Source organism: Podarcis bocagei, assembly GCF_964188305.1.
Source record: "Podarcis bocagei genome assembly, chromosome: 5".
In the NCBI taxonomy this organism is placed as follows: domain Eukaryota; kingdom Metazoa; phylum Chordata; class Lepidosauria; order Squamata; family Lacertidae; genus Podarcis; species Podarcis bocagei.
The window spans coordinates 963896-983639 of NC_138129.1; the positions used below are offsets into that span (position 1 = coordinate 963896).

Sequence of the window (19744 nt, forward strand, 5' to 3'; positions counted from 1 at the left end):
CAGCGGTACCTCTGGTTACATACTTAATTCGTTCCAGAGGTCCATTCTTAACCTGAAACTGTTCTGAACCTGAAGCACCACTTTAGCTAATGGGGTCTCCTGCTGCCGCTGCGCGATTTCTGTTCTCATCCTGAAGCAAAGTTCTTAACCCGAGGTACTATTTCTGGGTTAGCGGAGTCTGTATCCTGAAGCATATGTAACCCGAGGTACCACTGTACAATAGGTGCCACAATCCATTTGTCTGTACCTACAAGCACACACAGAGTAAATCAAAATAGAGATATGTGGGCGATTTGGTTTTGAGAGTTAGTGGGAAGTAGCAGTTAGGATGTGTTGGGTCAGGAAGACCAGAGTTAAAGTCCTCACTTGGGTGACCTTGGCCCTGTCCCCACCAGTCTCACAGCAGAGCTGGCCCACTGATTAGGCAGGGTGAAGCACCGGTCTCATGCGGCCGAAGTGAAAGAGGCGGCACCCCAGCTCTTGCCGAATGCAAGGGGGCATTCCACCAGTGGCGGAAGGGGGGCAAGGGGCAGCACATTTGTTTCACCTCCAGTAGCCAACAGGACAGGCCACCCCTCCTCGCAGGGTTGCCATGAGGAAAGGAAACTGGAGTGAGGAAGCATGCAAGGAACCTTGGAAGGGAAGCAGAAAACACCGTATTTTTCACTCCATAAGAAGCACCTGACCATAAGACGCACCTAGTTTTTAGAAGAGGAAAACAAGAAAAAAAATATTCTGAACGAAACAGCAGTGGATGTATGATTTTTGTGGTTCAAGCTGTGGCCACTGACATGTGATTTGACTGTGAGTTTAGGGTAACCCAATGCAAAAATCCTGAGGATCCATGTGGACCCGTGCTTTGTAACCACATTTTTGCGCCATTGGGGCCCACGAAACAGTGGATGTGTGATTTTTGTGGTGTAGGCTGTAGCCATGGACATGCTATGTGATCTGATGGTGAATTTGGGGTGACCCAATGCTGAGATCCTGATCCATGGGCATTTACCTCCTCCCTCTCAGGCAGCCTCCTTTATCGCTAGTGTCCCTTATCTCCCTCCTGATCACTTGCTGATCAGCTGCTTCCTTTCAACACCCCCTTCCCGCTTTCTAAAAAAAAAAAAAAGAAGCACGATCTGCTTTTCACCCCTGGGCAATTCGGCACCAGGGACCACACATTTGCTCCATAAGATGCACAGACATTTCCCCTTACTTTTTTTTGGGGGGGGGAGTGCGTCTTATGGAGCGAAAAATGCGGTAGATGGAGAATAAAATAACCAAACCAACAAGCCAGGAAGTTCTCCACTACAGACTTGTGGGAGCAAATCTGTCCAGAAGTGCCCGAGAGATATAAAATTAAGGAAGGGTGGGTTCAGGGAGTTTTGCTCAAATGAAATTGGGAAGATGGCAACTCAGGCTGGACAAGAGGGAGCCCTTCACATACCCAAGGTAGCAAGAGAGACGTAGCAAAGATGACGAGGTGCTTCTGGGCCTCCAGAGAAGGATGGCACAACTGTCAGCCAACCACCATTAGCTTTCTCAGTGAAAATGGGCCAGAGGCAGGTCTTGAGGTCACTTGCCAACTGACCAGGGAGCAACCCTATGAAGGCAAACACTGGCTACCTCTCCATCCTCCATGTGCAGCAGCAAACCCATTGATGTTTCATGGAGGGATGCGAGGACCCTTCGCAAAACAAAACAATTCTGCACTTGCGTCATTTCCCGCTTGCGTCATTTCTTATTTTCCATAATTTATTCCAGTTTCTGGCATTTGGTATACTTTGGTTAGTCATGGAGGAAGGAGGCTGCACTGCTCACTCCACCACCCCCAGTATTTATTATTCAGGCACGTCTCTGGGTTCTGAAGCTCCGGCAGGTTTCACCACCCATCTGACATGTTTCTGCAGGCATACTAAGGACTAGTAACCTGCTTTAAAAATAAAATGGAAGCAGAGGTGCACATGAACTTACATTTCTGCAGCCTGTGGAATTAGGCCACACATATGCACAATCATGGTTGCATTCCGTTTACACCCTAGAATTCTTAAATATAGGTGATATAAGAAAACAAAATTATTTTTTCCTATGTGGCCTGCAACTTCCACACCAAACAAAACTGGATGGCGACCCTTGCTTTTTATTTACTTGATTTATACCGAATTACACTTCAGGCACACTCCGTGCTCCTCCCCATAGTGAAACCGACTCCCTCAGAAGCCGGTAGATTCCCCATTTCTTGGAGGTTTCTCAGCAGAGGTTGGGGGGCCACTTGATGGGGATTCTTCAGCTGTGATGCCTGCATTGCAAGGGGTTGGGCTAGATGACCCTTGGGTGGCCTCAATCAATCCTAGGGGAAGGGGCAAGGGTGGCACAGGGGATGCGGAAGCTGGGCACAGGCCCACCAGACACGGCCTTTGGCCAGTCTCTCCCCCTCTAGGTTTTCATGAAGTCAGAATAAGCTCAGACTGTTGTGATGTCTCTGGAGAAAGGATGCGATAAGCAATTCAGTGAGACTCCACACGAAGGCACAGCTGGGCAGACCAAGGTTGCGCTAGAACTGCAGCAATCGTGGTCCATAGCTGTCAACTTTTCCCTTTCCTTGCGAGGAATCTTATTCGGAATAAGGGAATTTCCCTTTAAAAAATGGAAACGTTGACAGCTATGCTGTGGTCTGGACTGCTCTGTTTGAAATCATACCAGCACAAATAGATAAATAGGTACTGCTGCAGCGGGAAGCTAAACGGCATTTCTGTGCGCTCTGGTTTCCGTCATGGTGCCCTGTTGCGCCAGAAGAAGTAAAGTCCTGCTGGCACCATGACCCGGAAAGCTGTCTGTGGACAACCGCTGGCTCCCTCGGCCTGAAAGTGAGATGAGCGCCGCAACCCCGTAGTTGCCTTGGACTGGACTTAACCATTTTGCCTTGGTCAGGCCCCCGTCCTCAGAGTTTTGTGCCCACTTAGGATCATAGAATGGTTAAGAGCTGGAAGGGATCCACTTCAGGGCATCACAATTTAACAAGGATATTGACAAGCTGGAATGTATGAAGAGGAGGGCAAGCAAGATGGTAAAGGGGTCTGGAAAGTATGCTTGATAAGGAGCAGTTGAGGGAGGTGGGCATGTTTAGCCTGGAAGACACTGAGAGGCATGAGGTTCGCCTTCAAGTATCTTAAGGGCTGCCACACAGAGGAAGCACCACCGCCATAAACTCAACAGGAAATTACTTCCCGCATCTTCAGAAGACCTCGTGGCTCCTTTTCACCACCTCCCCACTATCCCACATGCGGAGCAAGCTTCTTCTCTTCTGCTCCGGAGGAGAAGACATGAACCCATGGCTTCAACTTACAAGAAAGGAGATTGCGACTCAACATCAGGAAGAACTTTCCGACAGTAAGAGCTGCTGGACAGTGGAACGGACTCCCTCAGAAGGTGGACTCTCCTTCCTTGGAGGTTTCAAAGCTGAAGTTGGATGGCATGCGTATTTGTGGTGTGACAAAGGGGAAGTACATAAAGGATTTTATAACCATATAGTTAGGAGATCACTTTTAAAGGTTTGGGAAAGATGTAAAGATCTATCGGAACAGAAGACCCCGTGGTGGCGGTGACCAATGGAAGCAACATCAATAAGGAAAGTAAACAGGAAAGAAAAATGGCCTGCATATAGAGATATTTTAATAGAAACAGAAGGGAAATTAAAATTGGAAGAGCTTGAGGATATTCAAGAATATGTAAATGATTGTCTGCAGTATTATCAATTGAATTAGATATTTAAAGATGATAGTAAGAAAGGGTTTAGCTATACTTTATTCAGATTTCAAAGAGAAACTATAACACAAAAACACTGAAGAAGATGTATAGACCACTGTTAAGAGTGGGAAACCAAAGATGAAGAGGTTAACTGTGTAATGATTAAATGGGCTCAAGATTTAGAACATAACTTACAAATGGAAGATTGGGGGAAAGTATGGAAACTGAAGTTAAAATTCACTGATTGTATAGCTCTTAAAGAGAATTACATGAAAATGATGTATAGATGGTATATTACTCCTGCAAAAATGGCAAAAATGTATAGAACAAGCTCCAATAAGTGTTGGAAGTGCAAAGAGAAGGAAGGCGCGTTTTATCACAAGTGGTGGACTTGCAATCAAAAGCTATTGGGAAACGATTTACAATGAAATGAAAAAAGTTTAAGATAACTTTTGTTAAAAGACCAGAAGCTTTCTTGCTAGGCATTACAGGTCAAGACTTGCCAAAAGAGTGGAAGAAACCATTCACGTATGCTACAACAACGGCTAGGATATTACTAGCCCAAAAATGGAAGGATGACAAGATACCAACAAAAGAAGAATGGCAAGTAAAACTGATGGATTATGCTGAAATGGCGAAGCTTACTGGAAAACAATAGACAAAGACAATAGAGATTTTGAAAAAGACTGGGAACAATTTATGATGTACCTACAAAAACATTGTAAAGAAGTAGACTCACTAGCAGGGTTTAACTAAGCCCTCACAACTAAGAAAACAAGCATAAAAGAGGCAATAATTGGGAAAATAATAAAGCGTAAGATGTAATTTGGGAAATACGGTATAAAAATGATGTGAATGCACCGAGACCAGGGAGAAGAGTCGGTGAAAGAAGACTGAAAGAAATTTAAGGACTATTTAAAGAAATATTGTAAAATGAATGAATGTTAGAAAGATGTTGGATAGAAACTAAGTGGTTTCCAGCTGTAATGCTTTAGGAGACATGAAAAAAGGATTATAAATGGGTAAAAGTTTAATGGTAAGGATTTGCTGAACTAACAAATTGAACTGGAATACAAAGAAGGGAAGTATGAGGAGGTCGGAGGAAATAAGGGTATGGAAGTTATGTCATTGAAAATTAATGTGTGTTTTTAATTGTTTATTATTCTGTATGTTTATTTTTCATTTTTTTCTTATATCCAAAATTTTTTAATGAAAAAATAAAATAAAAATGATGTGAATGCAATATTTAGCTAAAAGATTACAAATTAAAATAGAACAAAATAAGCAGAAGAAACAAATATTTAGAGAACCAGAAGTTGAGGGAAGACAGTGGTTGGGGGGAGACCTGGATTTGCATATGGTTTTTTGTAATAATGATGATTGTGTTGAATATAAAAATGTATAGTTTAATAAAAACTATTAAGAAAAATGAAAATAAAGCAGAAGTTGGATGGCCATCTGTCTTGATGCTTCAGTTGAGATTCCTGCATTGCAGGGGGTTGGGCTAGATGACCCTCAGAGGCCCAACTCCACGATTCTATGATACTAGGAGTACACCAAAGTGACAGGGGTGGGAAGGGAGGCTTTAAACCCCCCCCTGCCCTGAAGCACTTCTGGGCAGCCAGGATGCTATTTCCAGCACTTGCGGGTGGGGGGAGAGGCAGGGTTCTTTCATATCCAGGGAGCAGCTGGCTGAAAAGAAGAATTTGCCGCCTTGCAAAAGCAGGCCAAGAGTCAGGGCACGCCTTCAGAGGGAAGCACCCAACTGCTCAAGACTGTCACAAGGCCCAGAGCTTGACATTTGCTCTTAAAATCATTGCAGGCCTGGATTATGTTTGCAGTCAACAAGTCTTCCGTCTAGCAAGCGCCAAGCAGGGCTTGAGTGGCTGCCCACTAACAGGTTTCAATGGTTCAAACAAAAAACAGAACTAAACAGAACTAAACCTTCCCAAACTTATTGCTGCTGGATGCAGCTGCTGGTGCAGAAGCTGAGCAGAGGAGGAGACATGAACAACCTTTGCATGTGAAAGAGATCCCAGTCTCTGGACCGAAAGGGATGTTGTGTATTGAGCCACTTAGGGTGTTAGTGTCAGTTACACCAACATCCACACACCCTTATCTTTTCTGCAGCATCAGAGCAAGTCCTGCACATCAGCTGAGCAGGAGGAGCAGGAAGAACAAGAGGCACCCCCCCCCCTTTTACACACACACACACACAGCGTGTCCTCTCATCTAGCAGGCACAAGACACACCTTTACCTCTTCCAAGCTTCCCATGGTTTCAACCCTACAGGATCAGCACCTTGTGAGCTACCTTTCCCGAACTCAACCTAACATAGGAAAAGCAGCCAAGGCCTGGGGGGGCACCGTAATGCTGGTTTTAATGTTCCTAAGAACTGGGAAACAAAATCAAAAATAGACTTTTCCTTTGCTCTTTTGATAAAAGTAATAAAATGGTTAGCACTGTTAAATTAAAATCCTTTAAAAAACACAAAACCCCTCTGCTGGTCTCCAAGGAAGCCCGGAGCCTCGGATAAAAACTGCGACGACTACAAAAATGGCAGCCAAGACCTCTGTACACACACAACGGGGGGCGGCCTTGCCCCACAGGTTACAGTAAAGAGCTTCGGTGAAAACACACAACTGGTACAGCTGGGGAGGAAGAGGAAGGGGGGGCGGCGGCGGCATGGCCTTTCGGAGTCGCCACATGGACAGGTATTTACAGTATAGACACACGGCTGGAGCAGCGCAAAGGACACCGCAGGGCGCGGCGCCACCATCTTCCCTCTGTTCGTGCTCCTTTCCCCTCGCGGAAGACTGCCCACCTCCGGCTGCAGCACTGGGCCACCCCTTGGCCTCCAACAGCCAGACCCTCACCCCGCTGTCCGTCCCACCTGGGATCCGTGGGGGAGCGACGACGTGGGCGGCAGGCACCTCCTCGCCCAGGACACCTCAAGGAGGCCAGGAGCCGGTCCTGCCGCTGCGTGGAGCATATGGGGGCGGGGGAACGCCCCCCAGGGAGGGAGGAGGAAGGGCCTGCGGGGCTGGAGAGGAAGGCAGACGTTGCGGAGGAGCTGATCCCCGCCTCCAGCACTGTGGGGCCAGCCCCCTCGCCCTCCCTTGGGAGCAGAGTCCTCTCCCACCGCCGCTGCCCATCAGCCCAGCCAGGAGTGTGCTAGTTCGGGGTTGTCTCCCGGCTGGTGCTCTGGTCCTGAACTGTCTCTCGCTCCTTCTCTGAAGCTGAAGAGGAAGACGAGGAGGAGGAGGAGGAGGCAGACGAAGCCAGGGTCCGCCCCGAGTGCTTATAGGCCGTGACGAGCTCCTGCAGTCGCTCTGCGTTGGGCTCCCACTTGGCGAAGCCGGAGTTGTTTTGCAGGAAGAGGACAGCGGTGTTGTGCACAGCTTTGTAGTACATCTCCTCCCTGGAAGAGAAGACAGGCGGTCAGAGCTGCCCCTCGGAGGAGACGAGGGCCCACCCCCGGTCCTAATGCACAGAACAGGGACACAGAGCTGGACTCCAGCTCCCATCAGCCCCGGCCAACAGCCAGGGAGATGCAGCTTGGCCTCACAGATTCACTACTCCCCGTTTTGCATGGAGAGCGTCCAGTTCAGTCCCTCAAACCTGCTGTGAAAGGGATCTCAGGTGACAAGGCTGGAGGAGAGATGCCAGACTAGACAGGGGCTCCTCCTTCTGTCGGTGCCCAACTGGCGGGGGCAGCCAGCGCCTTCACCTCAGGGAAGAGAAGAGGTGCTGGGTGAAGCACCCCCGAAAAGAGCCCACATTTGCTATAGTAGCCTGCAGCTTGGAAGTGCTCAAAATCCCCTGCTCTCTGCTTTCTGTGGGTTAACAAGCCGACTTTGCCTGGTATTCTATGACTTCTGAGCCCTGTTTAGGGAAGTTTCTAATGCATGATGTTTTACTGGGCTTTTAATTCTGTTGAGAGCCGCCCAGAGTGGCTGGGGAAACCCAGCGAGAGAGGCAGGGTATAAGTAAAACAACAACAACTATTAGCAAAGAGGCACTTTGTCAAAAGCTTCCTCAAAGTGCAAGTACACTATGCAATCTGGATCGCCTCTGTTTACAGGCCTGCTGACAGTTTTGAACGATTCCAATAGGTTAGTGAGAGAAGCCTTGCCCTTGGAGAAGCCATGCTCATTCTTCTTCAGCCAGGCTTGTTCTTCCGTATGCTTGGCAATTCCACCTTTAACGCTTTCCACCAGATTCTCCAAAACAGATGTAAAGCTAACTAGCCCCTAATTTACCAGATTCCCCCTCTTTGCAACCCCTTTAAAAAAGGTGTGGCATTGGTAACTCATTAGTCCTCAGCCACAGAGGCCGATCTTAGGGGACAAGTTACATAGTTGTTAGAAGAGCAGCGATTTCACACTTGAGTTAAGAACTCTCTGCCACCTCACGACTCCCTTGCTGTGAAGGTTAGGCTCAGGGGCAGGAGTCAGGCCTGCAGATTCGGCAGGGAAGACAGGTGCAAAGAAGGCTTCTCTGCAAGCTACTTCTGCTCCCTTCAGTGGCCTTTCTTCCAAAGGTCTAAACCACCACCTTGACGAGCCTCCTGATACTAAGGTCTTTAAAGGATTGTTTTGTTGCTGGTCTTCTATGTTTTTAGCAATGTGCTCCTGGAATTCTTTTCAGATCCTCTACTGCCGGTTTGCATTTCTTCTGCTAAAGAGGTTGCATTCCTTTTTGTTCTCTGATCACTCACCGCATCTGGGTGACGGGGGCAGGGGAGAAAGAAGGGGCAGGTTTGGGGCTCTCAGCTTACTTTTTGCAGACATGCTGGGAGCCGCTGCGATACTCGTGGTCGAAGGCGGGCAGAATGAGCTGGTGGCGCTTGAACCGGCTCTGCTCCATGCGCGTGAGGGCTGGCGTGGGAGGATCCCGCCACTCTGGGATGAAGACGATGAAGGACAGGGGCTCATTGGAGGCCTCCAGCAGCTTCTAAGGCAGCGGAGAAGAACAAGCACCCTCAGCCACGTGGGCAAGGTGCGAGTGGCGCTCCAGATGTGTGGGGCGGGGGGAGAAAGGAAGACCCCACCCGACAGTGAAGCCAGAAGGACGGACCAGGGAGGCAATGGGACCTTGCAGCAAAGCAACACCCCCAAGGGGGGAGGGGGGAGCATACCTCAAAGTGGGACACCATGGCATCCATCAGCTCCTCACAGAACGGAGGGTTTGCCTCAAACGAGCCACTGATGGGGAAGAAATCCAGGCAGGGACTGAAGGAGAAAGATGCAGCAGGGCCCGTGAGGGAAGGGGAGGCAGAAAGAACTTGGGGGAAGGTATACCGAACCCCCCAACCCACGCCCAAAGCCACAGGTGACCTCAGTCTAACACAGCAGGCAGAGACCCCTGTCTGTCCTTCCTCCTCCTCCTCCTCCTCTCCCCCTTAGGGCACCCTAAGCCTCTTTGGGCTCCCGCCAGCCCCCTTCTGGCACTCACCCCCTCGAGCCGAAGTAGCCGTCTGTGTCCAGAAAGGCCGAGCAATACTGCTTGAAGTAGCAGTTCAAGGGGGAGGCAAAGCACTCAAAGCTCACGCCAAAGAGCTTGTGCAGGGCTTCGAAGATGTGGACCGGGAGCGCCCCCTGCAGGCCGGTCCCCTCGTAGAGCCCGGTGCCAAACATCATCTGGGGGGAGAGCAAAGGAGAGTGTTCATTACTGGATCGCCCTTAAAGTGAAACCCCGAGCCACCTGCTCCGAGCCCCTAAGCCCCGCAAGAGCCCAGGGCCCGGTGGTCTCGCCAGGGTCACAGGCATCTGCCCAGGGAAGCTCCTCAGCCGACTGAGGGGACACCTGGCTCACCAGCCTGGAGGGACAGCCAGCCCCCCGCCTGCCCCCGTCAGCCCAAGCTCAGCAGGGCAAGGCACACCTGGTATCTGCGGAGGAGGCACCACACTCTCGGCAGAAAGCGCTCAAAGGCCGAGTCGTCGATGCAGCTGTACCGATAAAGCAGCCACTGAGGAAGAGCAGAGGGGGAGAAGGTGATGCCGGGATGCAAGGGGTGTGGGTGGGTGGCCTGACCCTGCCCTCCCCCGTCTCACTCTCCTCTCCCTGCTGCCACCTACCAGCTTGCTGAAGTAGCTGCGGCTGACTTTCACCATCTCTCCCTTGTAGCGGACGCACACCACGTTGTTCTCCACGTGGATCTCCACGTTTGGCAGCGGGGGGGAAGGGGCGGCCAGCCTCACCGGGTAGCAGTAGACGAGCCGGTCCTGCACCTCTGGAGTCTCTGCCTCCGCTGCAGGTGGAGGGGAGGAGTTAGGGCCACCCAGGCCACGCCCACACCGGCTGGCGGAAGCAGGGCGAGGGGCAGCTCCCACCCCAGTCCAAGTGCCCCTGACCCCGTTCCCCCAACACAAAAAGCGGCCGGGAGTCTGCAGCCTCAGCCAGGGTAAGCGGCTGATGGATCTAGGACGGATTTGCTGTTATTGTTTACCCCACCAAGGAGCGCAAGGGGTCACACATGGCTCTCCCTCTCCTTACTTAATCTTCACAGCAGCACCAGCCCTGCAAGGGAGGACAGGCTAAGGGACTGCGACTGGCTCAAGGTGACCCGGTGAGATTCAGGGCCAAGTACGGGATTTGAATCCAACGCTCTCGACAACGACACCACCCGGGCTCACGTTTCCTCTTGCTTGCGCCTACCAGAGATGTTGTGCTCCTTGAGGATGGCCAGGTGCTTCTCACGAATGCGCTTGACGTACTCCAGAGAGATGTGGTAGATCTTACTGCAAATGCCCTCCACCGAGTCCTTGGCTGCTGCCGACACGTGGGGCCCACACTGCTTGCGCAGGTGCTCCAGGCGGTCCTGGGGGGGGGGGGAGGGCTGTTACACATGCTGGAGTGCCCCCAGGCGCAGACAGGGGGACACACATACCCAGAGGGGGCTCTGCCCCTGCAAAAGGCAACTGACCATGTAGTCTTCCTTTGAGGCGGAGTGGTCCCGTCGCAGCCAGCTGAAGGTGTCCTCCACGTTCCACTTCACCACCTTCCTGCTGTCTGGGGAGGCGCTCCTGCAGTACACAGAGGGCAACATGCCTGAACCCTGGGCCAACAGAGCACCTAACTCTTCTCCCCGCCTTTAAAACTGAACAAGGACTCAGCAACAGCTTTAAACACATCCTGCTCTCTCCCTCTCAGTGCTCCGCCTTTTGGCCACTTCCCTTTTCCTCACAACCTTCCTCCACCGCACCGTTTCTGGTGAGTGGCCTGACTCTCCTTCCTTTTAATCGCGCTGCTTGCTTTCCTTCACACACACACACAGAGCCTCCCCATTTTGCACTGATTTTTGCAAGCCCGCCAGACCCTGGCCCCCGCCCCCTCTTGCCCTCTTGAGCTTCCTACTCCCCGAGCGACAACAAGGACAGAAATGCCAAAGTTCCCACCTGGACTCAATGAGCCTCTTTGCAGCCTCAGCGTATTTGAAGAGCAGCCGCTTGGCTTCCTCCCGGAACTTGATGCGGGACAATCTGCAGGACAGGTAAGAAGGTGGAATCACAGAATTGGAGAGCTGGAAGGGACCCCAAGGGTCATCTAGCCCAACCCCTGCAACGCAGGAACAACAGATAAAGAATCCCAGGCAGGGGGCCAGCCAACCTCTGCGTGAAGACCTCCGAGGAAGGAGAGTCCCTGGGAGTCCAACCCCAGAGAGCCACTGCTGCGAAGACAGGGGCAGGGACCCCCGGAGCACAAATGCCCCAAGTAGAGCCGACTGGATCAGGCCAACGGCCCGCCTGGCCTAGATGCAGGAGCTGAGCAAGACAGCAACTCTCCCCTCCTTCGATTTTCAGCAACTGGCCTTTGCCTAACTAAGAATTTGGGGGAGACTCCCAGGGGCCACCTTAGGAGCACCACCTGCCAGCAGTACCTGATGGGAATGTCATTCATGATTTCTCTGAACATGGAAGGAGACACGACCGGTTCACAGTTGCTCGGCAGCAAAGGATCCGTCCCTCTGTCCACCACCTTCCGCTCCAGCATCCAGCGGTTGAAGGATTCCCGCGGAGGTTCGATCCCTGGGGAGGGGAGGGAGGGAGGCTGTGGGCTCTGGGAAGAAGCGCCCAGCACGGGGCAGGCGTCTAGGGAAAAGGGGGCGGGAAGCTTGCAGGCAGAACTCACCCTCTCGCTGCTGGCAGAGCTCCCGGTAGTGCTGGCGCAGCTTCAGCATCAGCTGGGACCGGAGGAGCTCCACTTCCGGGTGGGGGCTCAGCACCTCCGAGGGCGCCCTCTGCTTGATCACGGCGTTGGTCTGGATGTCCAAGTCCCAGTACACTCTGCAGGGGGGGGGGGAGAACCGCAGGCTGTGAACTGCCTGGTCGCTGTGGGTGGGGCTCAGCAGCACCCAAGTCCCTTGCCCAGAGCCCACCTCCACGCCAGTGCCCTCCAGGGGCAGAGCAGGCGGACGCGACTCACTCGGTGGGTCGCAAAAGAGCCGCCTGCTTGTCTTCAGGAGAGACACCAAACATCTTCAGCAGAGCCGCCCCAGGGGCGTTGGAGGAGTTGGGTGTTGGCTGAGTAGGGGCGTTTGCCGGGACATCCACCTGAAAGTGAGAAACGCCAGGTCACGTTGGGAGAGGGGGCAGCGCCAAGGCCAGGCGGACCAGGGCAACACCCATCTCTCCTCTTCTTGCAAGGGACGGAACTGAATCAAAATTGCTACCAGAGATCTCTTGGCTCCTCCCACAAGGAATAAGATAAGGGCAGGACAATAAGGGAGAAAAAGGCACCCGGTCAATTTGGATACCAATAAATATTAAGAAGAGGAGGTGCTCACGCCAGGGACGCCCAGTTGCCCCTGACGACTTCAACCCACAGGGAGACGTGTCTGCAGACAGCTGCTTCCTGCCAAGAAGTTGAACAGCCAGCCAGCCAGCCCCAGTTTCCGGGGAACATGCCACACCCATTTGGCCTGGTTCCCTCTGCTCTGAAAGTTTCTGCAAGAAAGTTTCTTCAGAAGTTTCTGCAAGAAACAGAAGCAGCCCTGCCTGCCACCTAGGGGAGAAACGCCGTTCAAGCTTCAGTTTGACTGGTGTGGAAATTCTGCCCAACCCATTATCAGGAAGGCAGAAGTGCGGCCTGGCCACAAAACTGGCAGGAACCGGTTTAGGAGGAGCCTAAGGCAGAGTGTTAGAAGCATGAAAAGCAGCTCCAGATAAGATGCAGGGAGGGCTCTGCGTGTACAGCAAAAAGGCTTGGGTTGAGTAAGTGTTTCCATGGACTTGGAAGGTTGCATGGGGGGGGGGGGAGGTCCTGGGGTGTCAGGAGGGGGCTGCCGGGAGTATCAAGAGCCAGGATGATGCCCTTTTCCTTTACGGGCTGTGTGTTAATGGAGGCCCTTGTGGACTCTGCCCGGTGATGCATTTCTGAAGAGAAGTCTGGCCAAGCGGAAATCTGCTTTAAGCCTCTGTACTGACTCCCCAAAGGCAAACTCCCCCCACACCTGGGGAGCCTTCGGTGCCCACCTTGGGCTTCTTCACGCTGTTGCCGCTGGGCTGAACCTCCTCAGAGAGTCTCCGCTTTCGCATCTTGTTTTCAGGAGTGGCGGCGGCGGCGGCAGCAGCGGCAGCAGCAGCAGCAGCAGTAGCTGCAGCAGCCGCATCGCCAACTGCCCCTTCTGCAGGCATCGGGGTGGCGTTCAGGCCCAGAGGGTCCGACTAGAAAGCCCAGAAAGAGAAGAGTTAGGGCACCAGGAGCCCTCCACCCCCCATGCCCCATGAAGGCAGCTCTCCTTTTTCGAAAGCCTCCAGGCGCCAGGCCTCCCACTGGCTGTGGACTCCCCTCTCCGCCCGCTGGACAGACAACTCACAATGACGTCGTGCTGCCCCAAAAGCGGCATCTCCCAGAGCGACTGGTTGGTGAAGCGGTTGAAGTAGTAGGGGCGGCTCTCCCGCTTGCTCCAGCACTTCTCCCAGCCGGCCTGCACCAGCTCATCTGAGGGACAGCAGAAGAAGAGCTGTTATCACTATTGTTATATATTCATTTATACCCCGGGACTCAAGGCTGCTTACAGGTAAAAAACCAAGAATCGCTAAAAAGCAATAAATAAAAAATAATTATACGTTAATGGAACTATATACATGCATGAAATCTGTTTAAAACGTACAAATAATTGCGATAAAAACAGCATGGCACCAGGCCTTTCATTAAAAAGAAGGCAGTCCCCCAAAGCCTTTTGGAACAAGGAGGTCTTCACCTTCCAGCAGAGGGACAGCAAAGAGGGAGCTGGTCTAGCTTCTCCCGGGAGTCCCAGAATCTTGGCTCAGTCGCCACGGAGAAGGCCCCCTCCCGTGTCCCCACCAAGGGGGGACGGAGAGAAGTGGCCTCTCCTGAAGATCCTGGGTCCCAGGCAGGTTCATATGGGAGAATGAAGTCTCTCAGCTGGCCTGGACCAAAGCCATGCAGGGCTTGATAGGTCATAACGAGCACTTTGAATTGTGCCTGGAAACAGGCCGGTGGTTCTGCTCTAGCAAGGGAGGCGTCTGCTCCCTATAACTAGCCCTGGTCAGCAATCTGGTTGCAGCTCTTTGAGCCAGCTGGAAGTTTCTGAGCCCTTTTCAAAGGCAACCTCACACGGAGCACGTTATAGCAATCCAAAAGGGACGCCACAAAGGCGTGTCTCACGGTGGCCATTTCAGGGCAGCTGGCAGCCTGGCTTCACCTGTGCACATGCACTCCTGGCCTCAACACAAACCTGAGGGCTGAATCCTGGAGCCGGCCCAAGCGGCAAACTTGTGTCCTCGCAATGGGGAGTGCGACCCCATCCAGCACAGGCTGCATCCCTAGAGCTATGGGTCAGGAAGGCTTGGCTGGGGGAGCGGGGGGTGGGCGCCCACATGCAGCTTCCTTCCTTTCTGCCCCCCCCCCCAACCCTGCGCCACGCGGGGCTCTCCTAACAGCGAACAAGAACCTGGCAAATCAGAGGCCACTGTAAACAGATGGAAACATGGGCAGGATTTGATTTCACTTGTAGTGTAACAATCATCATGGAAAATATGGATTGATAGAAGAGAGTTTGGAGAAGATGCAGCGTTATATGATCAAAATGGGACTCCAGGGAAGGGGAGGGTGGAAGTCCCAAGATTTGAAGGAATCTATTTACTTGGATATGTAATTGGTGTTTTTTATAATGTTGTATTGTAAAAAGTGAATGAAAATTCAAAAACAAAACAAGTACCTGGCAAATCCTGGACCTGCCGGACAGGTTTGGGGGAGCTGGGCTGGTTCTGGTGGGAGGTGCTGGGAGAGTGGCTCATCAGAGCAGCTTCTTCCCCAGAGCTGCCGTGGTTCTCATGGGCCATTTCTCAGCATTTGCACTGGAGGAGACAGAAGGAAACGCTGTCACAAAATGCTCTGTTCGCACACCCACTAGTCCAGACCGGAAGAGCTCTTGCATGCACAGCCCTCTTGGGCCTGCCTGGCAAAACAGGCAGGCACACCTGAGTTTTGGGGGTCCAAAGGCAAACCTCACATGCGCCTCAAAGACAGGGAACACCAAAAAAAGCCCACAAGAGCATTTATTTGCCCAGACCCTGCAGGCTGAGTTAGCTAAACTCTGGTCCTTTGGATGACACTGGACTTCAGCTCCCATCAGCCCCAGCCAAGATGGCTGTTGGCCAGAGATGATGGGAAGCACACCTGGAGGGCGGCTCGGTCATTCATGACCAATAGGGCAACTAGCACTAAGGGGAGGGGACACCCTAGTTACAGCTTCTGGGCCGCAAACCCCCCTGCCTGTAGGCTGGCTATTTGCGCCCAAGCCAGAATGAGCAACCAAGAGGTTGGCTGGAGGACACAGAGCCCCACGCAATGAAGTGGTGGAGATCAAGAGAGGTGCCAGCCAGCCCTCCCCAGGCCATCTCCCCTAGGGATGCGCCTCCTGCCCATTCGGTCTCTGCTGCCGAATTCTGCTGGAGCAGGAGCTGCAGAGCCCTGCGTGCCACGCCAACCCTGACTCCTTTCCCTATTGTTAAGGCATCATCAAGATACCATCTTCTCCACAGAATCCTTTCTGCAGAGTCCTGGGCTGGGGCCAACCCAATCTGGAGGCACAGGGGGAAAAGTTCTCTTGGAAGCCTTGAGAGCTTTTGATCGTTTTAAGCCACGCTCCAGGAACACCAGCCAGACTGTGGGCACACTGCAAGGCATGAGTGTGCACTGCAGGGCACGAGGGCAGGCGGGTGGGCTGTCTGCATCTGCCTTGCCTGTGTGACACTAGGCTCAGTCTGAGAGGGAGCAGGAGTCCCTCAAGGGGGCATCCCAGGGAGCCCGCTTTTGCTGTCCAAACAGCGTCCAAAAGACTCAGCATGGCTACCAGCTGGGCTTCCCTTTGAACTTGCCTGCTCTTGAAGCCTGGCTGTAGCAGAACAGAGCAGGAAGAAGAGAAGAAGAGTTTGGATTTGATATCCCGCCTTTCACTCCCCTTCAGGAGTCTCAAAGCGGCTAACATTCTCCTTTCCCTTCCTCCCCCACAACAAACACTCTGTGAGGTGAGTGGGGCTGGGAGACTTCAAAGAAGTGTGACTGGCCCAAGGTCACCCAGCAGCTGCATGTGGAGGAGCGGGGAATCGAACCCAGTTCACCAGATTACGGGTCCACTGCTCTTAACCACTCCACCACACTAGCTCTCAGGAGTTCCACTACAGATCTCCAGGCAACCTCAATAGCTCTGCTTGGTTGCGCAAGACACCTGCTCAGGCAGTTAGGTGATGATTCAGCTTAAGACACAGGCAAGCCCATGTTGGGCGGGGAGAGGGGGTGGGCAGCTTCATCAGGCTATCTGCCCCATTGGTGACCTTATCCTCTCTTGTTTGCCCCCTCCCATCAACTCACTCCAAGTTTAACAGTCAGAACAAAGCACGAAGGGCTGAATCAGGGTGGCGAACCTGCTGCAGACCCCAACCCCCAGCAGCCTCAGGCAGCGAGGCCAACGGTCAGGAGTGACAGGAGCTGCGGCCAGACGACACCCTTGGGCTACTAAGCACATAATAAGGTTTTGTCTGATCACATACCTAACGCCAGCCATATTCCGCCAGCCAGGACTCTTTGTGCCCAAGTCTGTTATACCCCTGGGCCCCAGGATACAGAGGGAATTATGCCAATGAACCCCCAGAACCCCCTGCTCCTTTAGCCCCCAAAGGGATTAGCATAACTGTATTTAAGAACTTGCCCGGCACACATAGGTGAAAAGGAACTGTATGTGGGCAAAGGAGTGTGGGGCAATTGAAGAGGGGCAAGGCCAGCACTCAGCCCTCCTTTGTGCCCAGCAAAGGAACCACAGGGGCTGCTAATGGATGAAAGCCTCCCTCTGCCCCCTGCACAGAAACACAGCAGAGAAAGGGAGGTCTCAGTCCCTCCTCTGCTACATCCCAGCAAGCCAGAATGCCTTTATTTAGAAAGCTCGTAACTTTTGAAGGCTTATTCACAAGGCTGAACTGTCACTAGGGCACAGCTACCTGGTATTGTACATAGTATGGTAAGAGTCTGAAATGTTTTGAAAATCCAGGCCGTGCCCCCAAGGAGCTTACAGCTTAGAAGCGGCAACGGCAGAGAAACATTCCTGCTTTCTGCTCTGTTGAGACGCCATTTGGAGTGTGGAAATGGGCACTGGGAGCAGCAGCTTGGAGCCCGACCAGTCCAAGGAATTATTTGGGATACAGAAGGATTCCTCCCAGAATCTGAGAAAACTGCTGTTTGGAAAGGGTGCTGGGGCCTTGAACACAGAGATCTCAGCACCCTTCCCAAACCAGAGCGCCCAGGATTCCTTGGGAGAAGAAGCAAAGGCACCTTGACTTGTGTGTCGGACGCACTGTACACCGGGGGAAATTTGTAAGAGGCTTTAGTTGGGGGCAGCAAATGCCTTTGAACTCTACAGGGAGACCCCCAAAGTGGGGAGAGTGCTGCTTGTGGTGCTCAGCCGCCCCTTGGGGGGCATCTAAGCCTCCATTCCTTGCGACACCAGCGGAGGGCGGAAAAGCAGAACACGGGAGGAGCTTCTGGAGGGTGCAGCGCCCAGCAGGGCGGCCGCCTGGGAGACACCGGGAAGGTCCACGGGCTGCAGAGCAGGAGGAGGAGATACCCACAGGGGGCGGCCTCCGCCAGGAACCAGAAGCTGCGGCGAGGGCGACGATCCTGGGCTGCTGCCGGAGAGTCCCGGGCTGGCGGCTAGCGGCGGCTGGGGCGGCGGGGCGCCGGGGCCAGGTCTCCGTGGGGCCGAGGGCCGGCGGCGGGGCGCTGCGGGGCTGCAAGGCAAGGAAGGAGGCGGCGGTGAGCGAGCGAGGGAGGGAGCGAGGGGACGGAGGGGCCGGGCCGGGCCGGGCCGGGCTGGGCGGGCGGGGAGAAGCCATTGGCTCGGCGGCCACGGAGGGTGGGTCGGGGGCCGGGCCGCCCAGCGCAGCCCGGCCAGCGGCGCAGCAGCCAGAGAGAGGCAGGCGGGCCGGCCGGCGAGCAGGACGGAGGCAGGGCGGAGGGCGGGCGCGGACGGAGAGGAGGCCGAGGCGGCGGCCCCTGGGCGCCCCTTCCCTTCCCGGCCGGGCGGGCGGGCGAGAGGAGCCGCTCTTCCGGCCGGGGCGCCTCCGCCAGGGGGCGCTGCCGCTCCTCGCCCCGGATAAGCAGGGCGGGGGAGCCGCACACAGGCTGCACAGGCGCGCCCCCGCCCCTCTCGGCCGCGCGCGCGCGCCTCCTTCCAAGATGGCGGCGGCGTCGCCCCGGGCGGCCCCTCCTCCCTCGCCGCCGCGCCCCCGCCCCCCCGCGCGCGCGCTCCCGCCCCCCGCCGCCCCGCGCGCCGCCTCCCGGGCCCGCGCCGCGCCGCCCTCACCTGGGGCCGGGGCGCCGGGCTGCTGGGGGCCTCTCCGCTCTGCGCCGCCCTCCCGCCGCCGCCTCGCCCGGGCAGCCGCAGCCGCCATCTTGTCTTCGGGACCCGCGGCCAGCAGCGCGCAGGCGCCGGACACACCCCGACGGGACAAGTGCGCAGGCGCCGCTCGGGGGGCGCGGCGGGGCGGCGCAGGCGCACTGCCGGGCTGGCGGGGGGGGGGAGGAGAGAGAGACGCGCCACCCGAGACGCGCTCGGGGTCGCCCGGGGAGGCGAGTTCGAATCCCGGCCGGGGGGGTGGCGCAGCTCAGAAAATAATTTGATTCTAGAATGAGGTTGGAAATCCCTCTCCCGCGCGAAGAGTGCGCCCGTGGAGCTGCGGTGCTGACAGGGCCACAGCACTGCCGGTTGCATCAGCTGCTGATGCAAGTCTGGGTCAAGTTCAAGGTGTTGCAACTAGAAGCTGAAGCTCGGAGCGGGTTACCTGCGAGGGGCCCTTGAGCACCTCCTTCTGCAGAAGGGGCTCCTTAATTCCCCTTACGCCTGGGCAAGAACTCAACCTTTCATTAATAATAATAATAGTAATTTATTGCAATTTACCCCTAAACAGCAGAAGCAACTCCACTTTGGAACTCCCTGCCTCATGACACCAGATACTCAACCGCACTGGCTTTGAGGTCTGCGAAAAGCATTTTTGTTTAGACATGCCTGCCCAAATATTTACAAAGCTAATGCGAGTTTTAATCTGTTTTAGTCCAGTGTTATTTTAACTTTTAGTAAGCCTTACATTAATGTTGTTAGTTTTTCAGGGATTATTTTATGGGTTTTTTTTATTATAAACTACATTGAGGGGGGCTTTTACAATCAAGAGGTGCATAAATTTTATGAAATAATAAATAGATGAATATAGCTGAGCTTTTCCCTAGTGTTACCGGAATTTATGGAATGGTGGGGGGTGTTTTTTTGTTTTGCTTTTTTCAGGGATCATTTTGTGGGTCCCCCCCCCAATAAACTGCTTTGAGGGGGCTTTTTACAATCAAAGAGGTGTATACATTTTATGAAATAATAAATAGATGAAGATGGCTGAGCTTTTTCCCGCATCCAAGTGGCAGTTTCATTTCCTTGGGGGGCCCTGTTGATTTTAAAAAAGAACACCTTATTTTTATATGCTGCAACTCCTTC

General features: G+C 53.8%; 1 protein-coding gene across 2 annotated transcripts; it reads right to left on the reverse strand.

The window, feature by feature from the left end:
• Positions 1–6096: 6096 nt before the first annotated feature.
• Positions 6097–17953, reverse strand: PCIF1 (phosphorylated CTD interacting factor 1). Of its 2 annotated transcripts, none has more exons than XM_081195655.1 (16): positions 17835–17953; positions 14930–15068; positions 13562–13686; positions 13218–13409; positions 12169–12296; positions 11875–12029; positions 11624–11771; positions 11142–11225; positions 10670–10769; positions 10402–10564; positions 9822–9994; positions 9626–9712; positions 9199–9383; positions 8882–8975; positions 8522–8697; positions 6097–7162 (listed from the first exon to the last, which is right to left on the reverse strand). In XM_081195655.1, the coding sequence occupies exons 2-16, from the start codon at positions 15051–15053 to the stop codon at positions 6916–6918; spliced, it is 2181 nt and encodes a 726-aa protein (XP_081051781.1). In that variant the 5' UTR covers positions 15054–15068; positions 17835–17953; the 3' UTR covers positions 6097–6915. The 2 variants fall into 2 exon arrangements, with proteins under 2 accessions (XP_081051781.1, XP_081051782.1); XM_081195656.1 differs by lacking the exon at positions 17835–17953 and adding an exon at positions 17539–17719.
• Positions 17954–19744: the final 1791 nt, after the last annotated feature.

Coding starts and splice junctions, on each gene's coding strand:
- PCIF1 (XM_081195655.1), bottom strand. CDS start 15,053: ATGGCCCATGAGAACCACGGCAGCTCTGGGGAAGAAGCTGCTCTGATG. Junction 9,713..9,821: donor GCAGCTACTTCAGCAAGCTG/GTAGGTGGCAGC, acceptor GCTCTTCCTCAG/TGGCTGCTTTATCGGTACAG. Junction 7,163..8,521: donor TCCCAGCATGTCTGCAAAAA/GTAAGCTGAGAG, acceptor CTTCTCTTCCAG/GGAGGAGATGTACTACAAAG.